This window comes from Bactrocera latifrons, unplaced genomic scaffold, assembly GCF_001853355.1.
Source record: "Bactrocera latifrons isolate USDA-ARS-PBARC rearing strain unplaced genomic scaffold, ASM185335v1 scaffold_292, whole genome shotgun sequence".
Lineage (NCBI taxonomy): Eukaryota > Metazoa > Arthropoda > Insecta > Diptera > Tephritidae > Bactrocera > Bactrocera latifrons.
The window spans coordinates 361,854-379,511 of record NW_017536541.1 but is presented as its reverse complement, the minus strand read 5'-3'; the positions used below and the strand labels follow the sequence as shown (position 1 = coordinate 379,511).

Genomic DNA, 17,658 nt, shown 5'->3' with positions numbered 1-17,658 from the left:
CTGTCAAAGAGGAACATATTTCTCTTATAGTGGAAACTGGTTGTTATTACCTTGGCTACGTCACCTCTCCTTCCGGGTCAGTTGAGGATGAAACGCAAGCTATATGGCAACATTTACAAGACAATTCAGTTGATGTGGAACATCTAGAAGTTATCGGTGCTGATGGCACCAACACGAACACAGGTTGGAAAGGTGGAATCATTCGGAAACTAGAAGAAAGAATAGGTAGGCTATTACAGTCGGTTGTTTGTCTTCTACATTTCAACGAACTTCCATTTTGTGCTCTTTTCGAACACATAGATTGTGTCTCAAAGAGTCCAAATACATTCTCTGCTCCCTGATTGTGAGAAGTTGCCTGTTGTCAAATTTGAAAGTTTTACATCCTGCCAATTACCTTCTGAGGTTATTAATCCGACCCAACTTAGCACAGACCAAGCTTATCTCTATAAAATATCAGAAGCTGTGATTTCCGGTCAATGTTCTTCAGATGTAGCGTCAATGCATCCAGGTAACATGTGCAAATCTCGTTGTCTCACCTGTGCAAATAAAATTCTGAGATTATACATTTCTACTGACAAACCAACAAAGGAAATAAAGATTTTGGTCAAGTRCATACTTACAGTTTACTCACCTTTGTGGTTTTCAATAAGATTCAACTGTTCAATCAAAGATGGCTCGCGCCATCTCTATGCTGCAATTCAAAGGTCGAGATACTTACCTGCTAAACTGCGCAAGGTTGTCGATTCATCCATTCAACAGAATGCTTTATTTGCTCTTCCAGAAAACATTCTCCTTAGTATGATGACTGACGAACGGATAGAAGTCAGAAAGTTGGCCCTTGACCGTCTTCTGGCAGCCAGAGAAGCAGAGTCTGATACTGTAAATGGAAGGGTTAGATGTAATAAAGTACCAAAGCTGAATTTCAAAGCTAATAATTATTACGATATGATTAACTGGAAGACTATTACCTTGACTGTTCCACCAGTTCTTTGTTCAGTTTCTAACGAAGAACTCATAAAAGGGATGTCGGGTTACACTGCAGGGGTATGGAAATTAGTGAATTCCCCTCTCACACCGTGGCAGGCGAGAGAACCGTCAAACTGGTGACAGAGGCATATTTTAAAGTTATTGGCCCCATTCTCGTGATCTTTTTATACGCTCTAAACTGAAATCTAGGCAACAAGTGCCAAAGTTTAGTACATAATCTGATTTTATCAATAAATTTGACACGGATTCAGACTAAAACAAGCATGACATATGGTCGGTTGGTTGGGTTCGGCTTGGGAGGAACCCGAAGAGCAGCTACCTCCACGAGGTAGGTTCTGCGTGACCAATACAGGTTAGCTGAGAGCTGCAACAATTTTCACCTTGCGCTGTGGCGCGCCGCATTTTCGCTCGTATCTCGGGAATGGTTCCTCCTACAGCCATGATCACATACCATTTCGGTAGCAAATGACGTGACAAATAACTTTTGTTTTATATATTTGGTAATGAGCTGCGTATTTCAGGAGCTAGGTAGACAATGTCACGATTTTAGGCGAGTTTTCGAAATTTCAAGGCTGGAGTTTCGGTTAAAGATGCAATCCGATCTCAAAACAAAATGTTGCATTGGAATCAGGAAGTACTAAGGCAACTCTTTCGCACTATTAGAAATCCCGAATCGGAAAACGTCCGGAATCGACCCACCCTAGTGATTATCGAGGTCGAAAGCACATGGATCGTCCCATGTTCACCACTGTTGTCTAATTCACATTCAAGACGTATGTCAATGTTTATTATTGCGGTTTGGTGAAGTCGATCAAATACGTCACCAAAGAAAGCAACATGGCGGTTATTGGCCTTGAAGGAGATGACATCAGCATGTCTGAAATGGGTCGATACGTGAATTGCAATACAGCGCTTTGAAGGATATTTACTTTTGCAATTCATGAACGTTTTCCGATTGTTGTGCGTCTCATTTGGAGAATGGCCAAAGAGTGTACTTGAACTCAGGGAATACATTACAGCCAGTGGAAACATCGCCAACATCAAACTTGACTTTGACGAGTGTTTTCTGAACTTGCGTCAGTGATCTGTTTGTGAGAACATTGCTCTATTCAGAAATGCCTTTATATTATACGTGGAATGCACCGTCGAAGAAATAGTTACGCAGATAGCAAGGCCAACCAGTAGATTGACATCCAGGTGTGTTCTCAACTTAGACCTAAGGACAAATTTAGACAATCCACCAGAAAAACGATGATTGCTTCTACTTTCGGTTCCTATTGGCTAATGTACGCGGTTCAACTTCATTTGAGTCTTTCCGTATTGTGAATTGTACGGTGTGTGTAACTTTTTGAGAAGCCTGCTACCAATTACACTTGCTGAAACATGATAATCACTGAAATGAAATGATGAACAATACGATAGCTACTTCGCATGGAGCTGAAGTTCGTACATTTTTCGCGATGATCATTTCGATATATCAGCTTTCAAATCCGCGTCAATTGTGGGATACGAACAAAAATGACATTGCCGAAGACATTTTACATAGTATTAGCTAAGTATTGGAAATGGAAAATTTCGGTTGATACTTCCAGTGATATCAAACAATTTCACCTGCCTTTTGTCAAGAAAACTCATATATAAAATTACCACTTATTTTTTCACCTACTCCGGAAATAAGATTTTCAGAACGCAATGTTTTACTAAAAACGGGGATCGCAACTTTATTTCAGGCTGATGATAAACATTGTAATACAAATCTCTCTGGTCGGATACCAATGGAGGTTGTACGACTATGTTTACACAATTATAAAAAGGAGACACTCGAAAATTATATGATATGTTGATTTAACTGCTGCGCGCCGAAGATCGCCAGATATAGAGAGGTGGTGGAGCTGCATGCCGAATACGAAAATATAAGGAAAATCCCGCCGATGTTTATTGATCGAAATCGGTGGTCGAAAAGGGACGTTCACTTCCAGGACGAAGCCTTTTTTCTCATTGGGCGGTGGTGGATTAGTAGCTGCGTGTACTGGTGTGTGTGTGGAGTTTTCTGCTGCTTCCAATGGATGTGTGGTGTGTCGGGAAACTGCTGTCTTCATGTGTGGTGTATGTGACAGTTTTGCTTGTAAGTGGTGTGTTGTGTGGTGTAGTGTACCTTCTGGAAAAACCCTGTACAATAATTTTTTGGTCAGTATTACTATCAGTTTATATTAGGTATACGTACAACATTGCTTCCGCCGTTTTCCAATAGATGTCTCTAGGGTCAAGCACTGGTCGGTTAAATCGATTAAATTGTTTTATAGGGGGTTTGGACATTTGTGTCAACATTAACCCAACAAAATTTTAAGGGCTATTTATCACTTTTTGGATTAAAGTGCTTTAAAAGAAATAACGAATAATCTTTTTGCTGAAAATTCTTGTAACAAACAAATAATTTTTTTGTATTTAGTACCTTAAATAATAAACCAATCGGATTTGTCGGACTCGGTTTGACGGTCAAGAAATAGTGGAAAAAACAGTACGGGACATAAAATAAATTCGAAATAAAAAGTACTGTATTAATATTTTCTTATGTTTTGTGTTTCGTTCATTTTCAACGAAATGTAAAACCGGGGGATTTTTTTGAAGAGAATGATCTTCCAATTTTATCATTCTTAAGGCAAAACAACGATACATTGGCAATAAGGAATGGAGTTAAAGTTTTTCCAAAAGAAAATAAAGTTCAATTATATGCTTATACCTTTTCAAATGAATATTTCGTATTCAATTTTCTGTCAGCGAAAGCAAACGCAGCCATCTTTATTATTCAGTATAATCTCTCTGAACAGTAATACACATGCTCCAACGATTGTTTAATCTGTGGAATCCATCCCTGAAGTGAGAATCCGGAAGGTCTGCAAAATACGATTCAACAAATGGAAGTCGCAATGTCCAAATGCTCTTGTGACACAGTGCATTGTCTTGTTGAAAAGGATTTCCTCTTCTGCAAACCTTGAATTTTTTCACTATTTTTTTTTTTTTGTTTGTTGCATAAATATTCAGAATTTATTATTTTACCAATTTTCAAGTAATCCATAAACAAAATTCTTCACGCATCCCAAAAAACTGATGACCTTCTTGGCCGATTTCCGGACACGAACTCGTTTCGAAGCCGAACAACCAGGTTCACACCACTATTGAGCCTATTTTTTTGCTTCAGAATCGGGGTAATAGACCCAAGTCTTGTTCATAGTGATGAATCGTTTATGCGCCGATCCACTTCACCTTTTCAAAACGCTCCAAATGTTGCTGAGAAAGTCGCACTCGAATGTGTTATCGTTCCATTGTTAGCGAAAGCGGAACCCATTGTGCACACAGCTTTCTAAAACCGAAAATTTAATTTAAAATATAGCTTGCACTGCCTAAGGAGATGTGTAGAGCCTCTACTAAATCTCTCCCAGTCAATCGACGATCTTCCATAACAGTATCCTGTATTTTGGCTATGATTTCTGGTGTTGTTGCGCTTTTTGGACGTCCTTCACGTGGGTCGTCTTCAAGGCTTGTACGACCGCGTTTAAATTCAACAACCCATCTTTCTTTTATTCTAATTATTATGAACAATCATCATACACTTTTAACATTCGTTCGTGAATTTCTATTGGTTCTACACCTTCCAAAAATAAGAATTTTATTACTGCATGACATTCAATTTTTTCCATTGTATTTATTTATTTAAAATTTACTTGTAAATAAATTTACAGACAGACAAGAAAACGAAGGGAAACCGGTTGCTTAGGCCTTCGCTCCGTTGTAAAAAATACTGTGACACGGCGACACTAAATGGCTTGTAAACAAAGAATGAATAGACAGATTGAAATGAAACTTCACATACGTTCATATGAAGAGTGTACCAACAAAACCAAGAAAAAAAAACTGGGCTAGTATGAACGCCCTCTCTTATAGAACGACAAAACTTATTGAAGTAACTGACCTGACAATTGGTGTGTTCGTTATTTTTGAATACTTCAATACAATACAATAAACATTGATTTGATCTGTAGGTAGGTAAAATAATTCAACTGTGCTTTAAAAGTATTGTTGCGTTTTTGAGTTATGCGCTTTGCAACAAATTTTGCGATTCATTTTTATATATAAGACAGTTATCGCATAACTCAACAACGCCTGCAATAATTTGCCCAATTCTTTTTTCTAAAGGTTCGCTAAGACTCAACAGCCGTTATGACCTTATGAGGTTTTTACGGCAAGAAAAATTCGAATAATTGCCGGAAAACCACTAAAAACAGCCCTTTTTATTTTCCCATACAAACGAATGAATGTTTGTTGGTTAGCAACGCTAAGAGAACGACTGTACCAATCTTGATGAAATTTTCAGAGGTTGTTCCCTGTGGATCGGGGATGGTTTGTAAATAAAGGTCTTAAAATTGGATAGTTCCAAAAAGTAACTTTTTTTTTCATACAAATTTTATTTTCAAATTTTGTTGGTTTTGTTTTTCAATATTTTGATTTGTAAATTATTTGAATCGTTCAATTTCGGTCGCTTGCTTTTTTATTCCGGCTATTCAAACGAAAAATTTTTGAAAATTATTCAGTGAAAACTTTATGTGTGTTGCAGATTGAAATTTGTTACGAAACCACGAAGAGGTCGCCATAATATTGGTTCGGCGCTCTTTTTGCCATCGACGTATGGCAGCCCAAGGCAAGGCAAGACGTACGCCCAGGGTGCGATGACATACGTGCGGAAATATGTCTCACAGCGCCAATTTTCAAACAACAGTTACGATGTTTCTTGGACTTTATCTTGGAGTAATGTAGGTATATGTGGTGCTGTTAGATGCTAGATGTGCTCTGTTGAGTGGCAAAAGAGAGGTTTGTCGCAAGTACACATTATTCTTTGGATGGTCGATGGTGGTTACACCAGATCAAATTGATGAAACCAGTTCTGCGGAAATTCCTGATGCAGAGAAAAATACAGTATTAAACGAAGTGGCGAAAACCAATATGGTTCATCGACCTTGCGGACACAACAATCGTAACTGTTTGTATGTCTGATAATAAATGCACGAAACACTATCCACGTGCTTTTCTTTCGGAAACACAAACTTGAAATGATGAATACCTACTCTATCGGAGTCGCTCACCAGACAACAATGGCAGAACATTCAGCATTCAATTTAGTGAATAGTGAATAGTGAATACCGAAGTTGACAATACATGGATCGTACTATATTCACCATTATTGTCTAATTCACATTCAAAACTCATATCAATGTTGAATATTGCAATTTGGTGTAATCGGTAAAAATACGTGTGTAATTACGTCACCAAAGGAAGCAACATGGCGGTTATTGGTCTTGAACGGTACGGTCGATACGTGAACTGCAATAAAGCGCTTTGTAGGATATTTATTTCTGCAATTCATGAACGGTTTCCGACTAATGTTCGCCTCGCAGTTAATTTGGAGAATGACCAAAGAGTACAGTACAGCCAGTGGAAACACCGCCAGCAACAAAATTGACATTTACGGGTTTTTTCTCAACCTTCGTCAGTGATCTGTTTGCGAGAACATTGCTCTATTCGGAAATACCTTGATATTATACCAGGAATGTATCGTCAAAGAAATAGTTGCGCAGAGAGCAAGGCCAACCAGTGGATGGACATCTAGGTGTGTTATCAACCGAATCCACCCGAAAAACGACGATTGTTTCGACCTTCGGTTGCTATTGATTAATATACGCGGTTCAAGTTTATTTGAGTGATTGCGTACTGTGAATGGTACGGTGTGTGCAAGTTTTGGAGAAGTAAGCCAGCAATTACAATTGCTGGAGCATGTTAATCACTGCAATGAAAATGAATTCCGCACATTTTTCGCGATGATCATTTCGACATATCACCATTCAAATTCGGGTCAATTATGGGATACGAACAAAAATGACATTGTTGAAAACATTTTACATCGTACAAAGTAATTACAAGGAATTGGAAATGGTCAAATTCCTGATATCAATTCACCTGCCTTTGTCAATTCACAAGGTATTGGAAATGGTCAAATTCTTGATATCAATTCACCTGAATTTGTCAATTCACTTCAACGAAAGATGACCTCGTTCGCGAATTGTGCCTCTCACGTCGGTTGGGCGGGAGGAGGGTAATCGTTGGGTATCATTATTAAATTACCGTAACTACGATTCCTTAAGTGCACGCGCATTGTTAGCTGCCAAAAATACCGATTTTGTTGACTTAAACTGTAAGATTCAAAGTCAAAGATAATGAAGACGACGTCGTGAACTATCCAGTGGAATTTCTAAATTCTTTGGACAGACAAAGGGGCAGAATGCTTGATTCTAAGAATATTTTGAGTTCTAACGATTGCCGTTTCAGTTCAAACGTATTCCGTTTTTAGGCATAAATTAGGAAATGCTATATTTTTCACACAGTCAGACATGCGTGGCGTGCTCACGAATTGGAAAACCATCTTTTCTGTACATCGGAACAGAAACCCAAAAATGTTGTTTATCAAGCTGCGTTATATTGAAAAAAATATTAAATGAATAATTTAAATGATAAATAATTTTTTTTTTTTCATTTCAAAACACATAATTTCACGCAGGACAACGGCTGCCGGGTCACCTAGTAACAATATATAAATAGTTGTTTATATATAAGACAAAATATTTCATAACGCTAATATTTGCGTATATCTTTCGAAACCGCGATTTTACCATTGTGACTAAATACTTTACATATATTTTTATTCGAGTGGAGTAGTGATTAGCCATTATAATGAACCAGTAAAATACCTTTTACTTACTTGCGTCAAAGTTAAAACCAAGGGTAAAGGTGGTGTTATCTCCATATAGTTACGCTGTTCCGTAGCTATATTAGATATAACTTGCTCCCGGCTTTCAACAGTTGTAGACCCATTTTGAAGATATGTTGTGCGGTAAGTATAAGTCGTTAGGCAGGTTTTCGTCACAAACTGATTAAAATCAGCTGGCAAATAAAAATTTTCCTGTGGAAAATGCATAAGAAGATAAGAAGAAAAAGTATATAATAAAATGTAAAAAAGGAAATAAATGTTGTTCATTTAACTAAAAGTTAACTGAGGTAGATGCCTTGGCTAAATGCAAACAAAAGTTATTGATTATGCTAAAGGTAAACAAAAGGGTTATTAACCCCGTAAAATATAAACAAAGAAGTCATTGAGCTGTCCAAGTTACCACTACAATCTACGAATATATCGGATCGAACCAATATAGAATATACCTGCCATGCAAACTGATAGCAATGTCACGTTAAAGATCTTTTTATACTCTTATATGCTACATAAAAAAATGTACCTGTGAAGGGTATTGGAGCTTCAGTGAAACTGAAGATAACGTTTCATCTTCTTCTAATTTTTGTTTAATTCTATATATGTTTTAGATTTTGTATTCTTATATAGTTTTAGAAGTTGGAGTTTAAACGGGTTAAAGTAACCGAAGGGATATTAATATAGCTGGTATATGTATAACATCTCACAGAAGCTATGTGCCAAACCACAATGTATATTAGGGGTATTCAGATCAGCTTTGTTAATTCGTTAGTCGTTACTCGGTAGTTTTTTACGTGGGTTTTGTTTTTGTAAAATTAACAGTTTATCGTTTTACCGAGTAACGAAGTACCAGACTGGTAAGCATTATTATTTTTTCGTTTCTTGGTAACATCACTCAGCTGTTTTGTTTGCGTTGTTGCCTCAAAAGTTAACTTAATTCATTACTGTCTACTACAAATTAGTTTATGACAAATTTTTCAAAGGTAAGTATTTAATATAATTGAATCCGCTGATTTGAAACAAAGTTTACACCCACTACTGATGTACAGCAAAAAGTATTTTCACAGTTAAGTTTTTTAACGAAGTATCAACTAACAAACTACCAGATTAACAAGTACGGTCTGAATACCCCTATTGATTAATCAGTTAGCTTAACATTGAAATGAACATCAATATTTTAGTAAAAGTGATACGTACACATACAAGTAGGAACGTTTACCTATTGCAATAATCGAGAGCCAACTCCGCTAGTTCTCGGAGGATTATTGTTAGATTTACATTGTGTATTAAGCTTTATTTTGATTTATTGTGGTCTAAGCTATATATTGTTTAGTTTGGTGGAATTCAAAATTATTTCATAATTTATTTATTGCAATAATCGAGAGCCAATTCCACTAGTTCTCGTGTATTAAGCTTTATTTTGATTTATTGTGGTCTAAGCTATATATTATATATCCAGTCATCTATCCACCTACTCCAATTGTCAAACAGTACTGTTCGTATGACTGATATCCTTATATTTCTTCCCTTATTTTTAGAGCCAAAGAAAATATATTTACAACTTGCTTAAAAACTTACCTGATTTGCACTTTGTGTTGGCATTGCAAGTATTATTTTATTCTTTAAAGTACTTGGCGTTAAAGTCATAGGACGGAAAGAAGATTGGCTTAGCTCGCTATATAATTGCTGTGGAACATGTTGCTTTTCCTGTTGTTGTGATAAGTCTTTAGACACCATCTTAACAGAAGATGGCTTACTCTTATCATTGGCAATAATAAGTTCAATACCATTCCACATAACTCGCGTAGCCAAATTAAAACGGGCCCCTTCTAAGAATTCACCTATTTCTTTCTCTTCGTCTAGTTCCGACAAGCTTGCTGAGTCGTCATTGAACTCGGGAGCATAGCTCACAACCTTTTTTATGTACAAAACACTCTAATTAGACATGGTGTAAATATTGTCAGATTTGCCGGCGAAGTCTGTATATCGTCGGATTAATGTTTTGATATTTACCACGGTGTTTAAGCTTCTATCCATACTGGAAGTCCTAGTGGAATGCCCTGAGTGCTGTCTAGTTTGCCGTTGTATGGAGGCATTAATGCCATTTCCTTGCCTTCTGTAGCCGTTTTCTGCAGTTACTGGTGAAGAGTTGTAATTTCGTATTTATTCACTTTGCAAATCTATTAAATTTTTTTTTTTTTTTTTTTTTGGAATAATTATGAAGTCCGAACATTACTTTATAAATGTGGGATAATAAAAAAGCTATTTCAAAAGAATTGCGACAACTGAAAATCGGCTCTGTTTGATGAAATTAGCTAAATTAATAAATTTATGTTATTAATGGTATAAATAGGGCTGTGATGTTGTTGCAAGTGTTGGAAAAACTTGCGTAGAACGTGATACTTGGAAAAATTTGCAACACTGCTGTCGTGATTGCCATCTCGACCACACCCATACTATAGTTAAAATTGTGAATATAGGAGACAAGTGAATTTTAGAGGGAATTTAAACAGTTTCGTTAGGGACAATTGACAAATGACAATTTGATCATAAGGGGGCATATTCTACAAGTTTCTTCGCGTTATATTAATTGCTTCTTGATTTGTGTACTGGAAAGTGAAAGAATCAAATGTAATTTAGAATTGTGCTATATGGGAATTTGGGGTGGTTGTAGTTCGATGGCATCGGGGAAGAATTTAATATCTTATTGATTAATAATTTATCGCGATTTTTGTAGTTTTTAACAGTACCGTTATATAAGAAGCGGACGGGGTTATCATTTAATTAATTTGTTCTCGATTTTCTACCAGAAAACAGTTGTTTCAAGTTTCATCAACATATCTTAATTTTTTCTTAAGTTATCGCTTCGACGGACGGACAGACAGACAAATAGTTACTTGGATTTCAACCGATCATGTATATACATATATATATCCCTATACTCGATTATTTTGAGTATTTTAGAACAAAACTCTGTAGCAACATGTTGCAAGAGTATAACAATCGAATTTACCATTCATATCATATTTGATTATTATTACTAGTCGGTTTGCTGACGCCAATTGGTATATTGGTATATATAAATTTTAAAACGTGCTAAGTAACATTTCAATAAATATTAAGTAATGCAATTTTCTCAGTTTCTAAAGTGATTATTTGGAATTACTTTTCACATTCGTTCAATGTTACTGATTGTTATGCCAGTCAGATCTTCAAATTGGTCGATAGAGCTCGTAAAATCGGTTCTAGCAGCAACTGAATACTGTGTAAGACAGAACTTGCAAATACATTAATAGAGTTTCATGGAGAACCTTCTCCGAAATTGTAAAAGTGTGTCAAAAATCTTCAAGCATTGGGGACATTTTCGCGAAAAACCCTATCCAAGAAAATTTTTGGAGCAACAATGAGGAATTTAATTACTAAAAGGTGCCTTTCAAAGTAAACTTTTCGAATCTAGCGCCCCCTGGTGGCGCCATCTATATGTCGACTGGTGCGTTAGAATCTGCTATCTTTATCGATTGTCCAGTGAGAATTTCATGACATTGCAGGGATGGATGATTTTAAGTGTCAGTATGTTTGTGTTATTGGTGCGAAAATGAGCTTCGAACGAAAAGCCAACACTAAATTTTGTTTTAACATTAGTAAAACTTTTACCGAAACGTTTCGTTTGATGAAAAAAGTTTATTGCGATGATTGCCTATCCCGTAGCAGAGTGCACGAGTGGTTTCAACACAACAAAATGGTCGTGATTACATAAATGACGATCAACATGTGGGCAAATTCCATCGAAACTATGCGTAAATTCTTTAAAAGTCAACCGAAATCATCATCATTGAAATTTATGAAAATAGAATTGTACATCTCCAAAATATCGATTTATCGCATTTTGAGCCAACATTTGAGCTTAGGAAAGGTGTGTGCACACAATTGACCTCCAAAAATTGCTCAGAATTCAACATTCGAAGGACATTATTAAAGAGGTCAAAAAGGACAAAAACTTCGTTTGCAATATTGTGACTGGTGACGAAGGTGCTGTTTCCAATATGATCCCGAAACGAAACGCCAGAGTGCTGAATGGAAGGTACTGGACGAGCCGAAACCCATAATGTCGCGCATGGAGAAGTCAAAAGTGAAGACAATGCTGATTAGTTTGTATCATTTCAAGGGTATTGTCCACAAAGAATTTGTTCCACTCGGCCCAAACGTATTCTACCTTGGAGTTTTAAAGCGTTTGGTACGTCGTATTCGACGTGTTTGGCCCGAATATAGCGAAGATGAAAGTTGGCGTTTGTTGCATGATAATTTTTTTTCTTTTGGACCGTGCAAAAAGCTAAATTGAAGCAGAAGGAGATTATTTTGAATACAATAAATTGATTTTGCCGATAAAACTATTTGTTCTGTTTTTTTTTTTAAGTCCTGTTTATTTTGGAACGCACCTTGTATTTAAAAATACTCATCAGCATTTTATTGTGCACTCCCGGGTACATCGCCCTATTTCATTACATAAGTATGTAATGTATGTTATGTCGTCAGCATAAGTGGATAGTAGACTGCTACGCAAGTGCACTTGAAATCACCGAAGATGCGAGTGATATTATTTACAGAAATGCAATTGTTGAAGTTGTATAGCAGCAGAGCGAAAATACACAAAAAAACATTTCGTTCTCTCAGCATAACAGACGGTTTTGATGCTTGAAATGCTTCATTACATTACATAAATATTATTTTTATTGCCTAGTTCAAAAGCAATGAGTTCATCATGTATTTACTGGTAAAAGCCTGTGCTGTATCTATAAAAAATAGAAATCAAATCTTAGAAAATCCTTTCGATTTAAATTTTTATAATCGAAGTGCACTTAAAAACTTATTCAAAACTATAATATGTAGTCATAGTATAATTAAAATACTTTTACATTAATATAATTTTATGAATTGTGGAAATAAATAATGTAACTTAAATTATTAAGTACGTTTTTGAATATTTTTATATTAATAATAACACATAATCCAACATATTTTTAATATTTCATGCCAATTCAAATTATATATTCATAATGAGTTAATATATTCGCACAAACTTTTTAGCAAATGTGTAAAATGATTTTCCTATGAAATATTTAAAAAAAATAGCATATATCGAACTCAAATTGCCATTTGACTTGGTTTTCATTGCCTGTATTGCCTTTTCCTTTTCTGCAATATTGTTTTGAAACAACAATAGGGGTATTCTCTTGCAAAACCCTTGCACGGTGCACGAATTGCAGATAATTCCTCTTGGTGCACCGGCACAGCAACAAACACAAGCAGAAAATTATTTGCAATGGATGTAAAATGTGTCAGACCAAACCCCGTGTTTATTTTCGTGCACGTAAAAAAATAATTTCAACCCTGTAATTGCTGTCATTTTACTTAAATACATATTTTGACTATAAATTGTTGAGGAAGGTATATTTTAAATAGGTTTTATAATTTCTATTCAAATTATAAAGACTTGTTACATTTTCTTTTTTAAGAATGAATGCAGAAAGTGCGCCAATTCACAATAGCCATACACAATAGTTATTTACTATAAATTAACCGAATTAGCCATTTATATATCACTAGATTCTGCAATGGGTGCTCTCGGGCCCTTGCATATTTCGGTATAGGATTTTTGCAATCTGCAATCTTGAAAGAGCTCTTGCTCTCTCCCTATTGTGGTGTTACGTTAAACGATTGAATGACTAGAATCACTGACAAATGGAAGATCAGCATTAAATATTGTGTAAAGAACAAAGCACTACCCCGTGGTATACTTGCAAGGAGAGTAATAGATAGAAAAATTAAGTAGAAAATATTTTTTATTTTTTTATTTTATGTAGCACACTCGGACAAATACCTATTATATTCCAAAAAAATATTTATATACCAATAACCCAAACTGATTTTGGGAATTCTTTGATTTCAAACACAGTAATTTTACGAATTAGAAGACACATCTGTTAAGGTACAATCTGAAACTCTACCTGTTTTATTTCATTGTCGTCAGGCGTAAAATTTATTGAGAGCAAATGTTGTGTAAACGTCTCAACCATATCAAGCGGTTTTACAACATTATCTGATAAAATTACGTATAGCAATACTTCGCTTAGTAGATTATTTTAAATATTTGGTGGGTCTTTAAAGGCTGTGTTCATAGTCCAAACTTTTTATTTTATTTTATTTTATTTTTTTTTTTGTATTTACAAGAGAGTTGATTATAAATAATTAATTCACTAAGTTTAAGCGCTGGCTACTGAGGCCTTATATTACAATATTATAATTACAATATTATAAGTGTCTATAAGTATCTAACATTGGTTTAATTACAATTAAATTAAGTTTGATATCTTACATATTTTTAGGAAATTGTTGATTGCCCTGATGTTGCCAGAATTTAATGTCTTTAAAAGATTTGATGGTTTCGCTTTACCAAATGTATTTGTCCTAGATGTATTTAAAGCGGTGCATTCATTGATATATTTGGCTGATTTAGCCGTTTCGTTTAAAAGATGACTGTAAGTTTTGAAAGTGTGGCCTATTCTCAGGCGAACAAACGTTTTCATTATCTTCGCAGGAGTAATCAGTTGGGTAGTTTGGCTTGTTAGCAGAGAGATTATGTTCCTTGTAATGATGTTGAAAATTTGACCAATCTATCGATGCTGACTCGTGGACAACTTTTTTTACTATGTTGCGAGTGTCTTTCAGCGTACAATGATCGAATGAAAGTAGTGGTTCTTTTCCAGCCTTTTTTGCACGGCCATCTGCAAGTTGGTTTCCTCTAATACCAATATGCTCAGGGATCCACATAATCTTAATTCTATTTTTGTGTTGCTACAAAATTTCTTTTATATTGTTGATCAGCACTGAGTTTGTCTCATTCAAAATAGCGTTAATTGTCGATTTGCTATCCGTACATATGATATAATTTTTTCCTGTTTGTGGACAAATAGAACCGCTTCATATATCGTAGTCGCTTCAGCTGTGAATATCGAGCAGTACGTTGGTAAAATTCCGACGGTTATGGTGACACCTTGGTCGTTTGTTACCGCAAACGAAGTGTGGGTGTCTGATTTGGATCCGTCGGTGCATAATAATTTCCACTCCGGTTTATACTTTACTCTGCGTCATTGAATAGCTGGATATATTGCTCTGCATTGGTGGTTGTTTTTTTGAAATTCGAATAACGTACTTATTATGGACGATTTCAGCGTTAGCCAATGCGGGTGAGTGTTCATATGAAACTGATTGATAATATTCAAGCAATTTATGATAGTAGATGGCTTGTTGTGTTTAGGATTTGTTTTCAGTGGATTAAACAAGATCGAGTTTTTACACTGCATGAACTTTGGTATGAGCACTATTGTGTTGAATTTTGTTCTATGATGAATGTTTGGGAGACCTGCTTCAGTTAGTACTACTTTGGTTGGTGAGGTGGGGAATGCGCGAATGCTTCTTCTTGCCGCTATGTGGTAAGGGGTTTCAATGAGTGTGAGGTGCTTTTTCGCACAATGTCCGTAAATTGCGAGTCCAAAATCTATTTTTGACGACATCAGTGCTTTTGCGATATTTACAAGTGTTGAGATGTGTATGTGGCAGTGTTCTGATGAAAGAAACTTAATAATGTTTAATCTATTGAGTAGCTTAATCTAACATATTTACAATGTTCCTTAAATGTTAGCTTTTTATCAAATAATATACCTAGTATTCTTAAGACGTTAGTAAGTGGGATTTGAGTATTTTTAAGGGAAAGATTAGGGAAGGTGCAATTTCTTTTTCTGCAGATGTGAATTGTTGAACTTTTGTTTGCAGAAACGTTCCTGTCGCTTTAGACCATTCCATTATATCGGTCAGAATATTAGTAAAATTGATTTCGACTTCGTTCAAGTTTTTTAAAGCCGAGAATATTAAAACATCGTCAGCGTAGATAAGATGGTCAACGTTGCGGTATGAGGCTATTAAGTTGCTGAGTTGATTAAAGGCTATAATAAATAACGTTGCTGAGAGAGGAGATCCTTGTGGTACGCCGTTATGAAGGGGGAAAATATTAGAGTTGAAGTTGCTTACACTTACTGCATTGTGGTGCATATTGTGGTGGTTTTATTTTCGTTGCTTCGTTGTTCGTGTATTATTTTAGAGTCAGATGGTGCAGATGAAATAGGAGTAGAAGGAGAGATTTGCGCTCCTCTTTGGGTATCTTGTTTGTTATTAGAGAGATCTATGTTTGTCGGATTGTTAAGTATGTTAGCGAATGAAGGAGATGTAGAATTAAAAACATGTGGTATTTGTGCTTTGTGAATATTTACTGCTTCGCGAAATGAGCATTTATTATCTGTTTGAATTGTTATAATTTTTTTATTTCGCTGAACTTTGGACACAACTTACTTGAGGCGGCGTGTTCAGCAGAACAATTTACACAGAGAGTGCGAGTACAGGGTGAGGGGTTGTGTGTTGGTAATGCAAATGTGTCCAAGGTAGGGATCTTATTGCAGCGTTTTTTGTATGGCCCAGAAGTTGGCACCTTTTGCATCTAATTGGGGTTGGGTAGTAGGGTCTTACCTTGGTTGTATACCATGATACATAAATTTTTTCGGGCAAGTAGTAGCGATCGAAGGAAAAAACCACGTCACTTGGGGTGGGTTGACCATTTATATATTTTAGAATTTTGTTGTAACACCCTATTCTTTCAATTTTCAATTATTTCATTGTCAGAGACTTGATTTAAACACAGAGCGTAGATAGTGCCTTTTGACTAGTTTAAATTTTTATGTAGTTCAATTTTTACATCACAAATACCAAAGAGGTGTTTTGTTGCTATGAATTTTTTTACTAGGAGTAGTAAATTGCCGTCTTTTAATTCACTAATTTTTATTATGTCAGAACCAATATGTTTAAGGGCTTTATGCACAGCGAAGCATGAAAATTTATTTAAAGGTTTGCTTGTTTCACTTGAACTTACCACAGCATACTTAGAGCTATCTTTTTTTGTTGTTGGTAAAGGAGGAAATAATTCATCCTTCGATAATTGCTCCATTTTTTCCTTTTTGTTTGGTTGGGGACTAGAAGATAATAGGGCGAACCTATATTTTCTAAAGTGGTCCCCCAAGGGGGCATTTTCTTAACTATTTTAATTTAATTAAGATAATTCACTAAAATTCACTAAAAAATTTGAGAGAATAGAGTGCGATGAGGAATGAGATAATGAACTATTCCGAATTCGCAGACAATACAATTGGGAGCCCAACCGTTTGCGTCGAGTGTCAGTCGACTGAGTCCAAACTTTAAAAAACTCTGCAGTTACTTATTTGTTTGAAGTTAGTTTGATGCTGCATTGTACGTTGATTTTTCTGTAGAACATCTACTCGTTTGCCACATTTTCCGAAACTTCCGCGTTTTATTAATAAACTGAAGTTCAGTATTCGATGTAGCACTTTTAGCTGATGCAGTTGGTCTTTTACTGCTTCATGAATTTTTGCATGTTTTCCGTGTACCTCTCTAAAAGCGTTTTGAGTGATATATCAGTTTCGCGTCTACATAACAATTAACACTGGTAAACAAAAATACACTTGTTTTTTGTTACATGAACATAACAAAGTGTTTATTATGTAAAACATGCCGCAAATTCAAAAAACAGCTACATATTTCTTCTATCAGCTATATGTTTTTCTATGAGGATTTTTGTTAAATAAAAACAACGACGGATATATTATAGTTATATTATTTTTTTAACCAAAGGGTACCTTAAAATGTTACTGTTGATGTTTTTCGGCGATATTTTGTTTTTGAAGTATCTCTTAACAATATCCAGCAGTAATCGGCAAGCAAACTGGCACTGCACTTGC

The 17,658-nt window shown here is 35.5% G+C and overlaps 2 protein-coding genes across 3 annotated transcripts in view; both read right to left on the bottom strand.

The window, feature by feature from the left end:
* The window catches only part of LOC108970245, a gene marked incomplete at its 3' end in the record, with an annotated part of 50,963 nt that overhangs the window by 19,785 nt on the left and 13,520 nt on the right, over positions 1 to 17,658 (bottom strand). Inside the window, 5 exon segments of one of the 2 annotated variants that reach the window (XM_018935517.1) lie at positions 7,796 to 7,996; positions 9,377 to 9,712; positions 9,812 to 9,936; positions 12,235 to 12,588; positions 14,172 to 15,419. In XM_018935517.1, coding sequence (XP_018791062.1) covers positions 7,796 to 7,996; positions 9,377 to 9,712; positions 9,812 to 9,835 — 561 coding nt within the window. 2 annotated transcript variants of the gene reach the window in all.
* Positions 2,756 to 3,232, bottom strand: LOC108970247. Its single transcript, XM_018935519.1, has 2 exons — positions 3,212 to 3,232; positions 2,756 to 3,156 (listed from the first exon to the last, which is right to left on the bottom strand). The coding sequence occupies exons 1-2, from the start codon at positions 3,214 to 3,216 to the stop codon at positions 2,784 to 2,786; spliced, it is 378 nt and encodes a 125-aa protein (XP_018791064.1). The 5' UTR covers positions 3,217 to 3,232; the 3' UTR covers positions 2,756 to 2,783.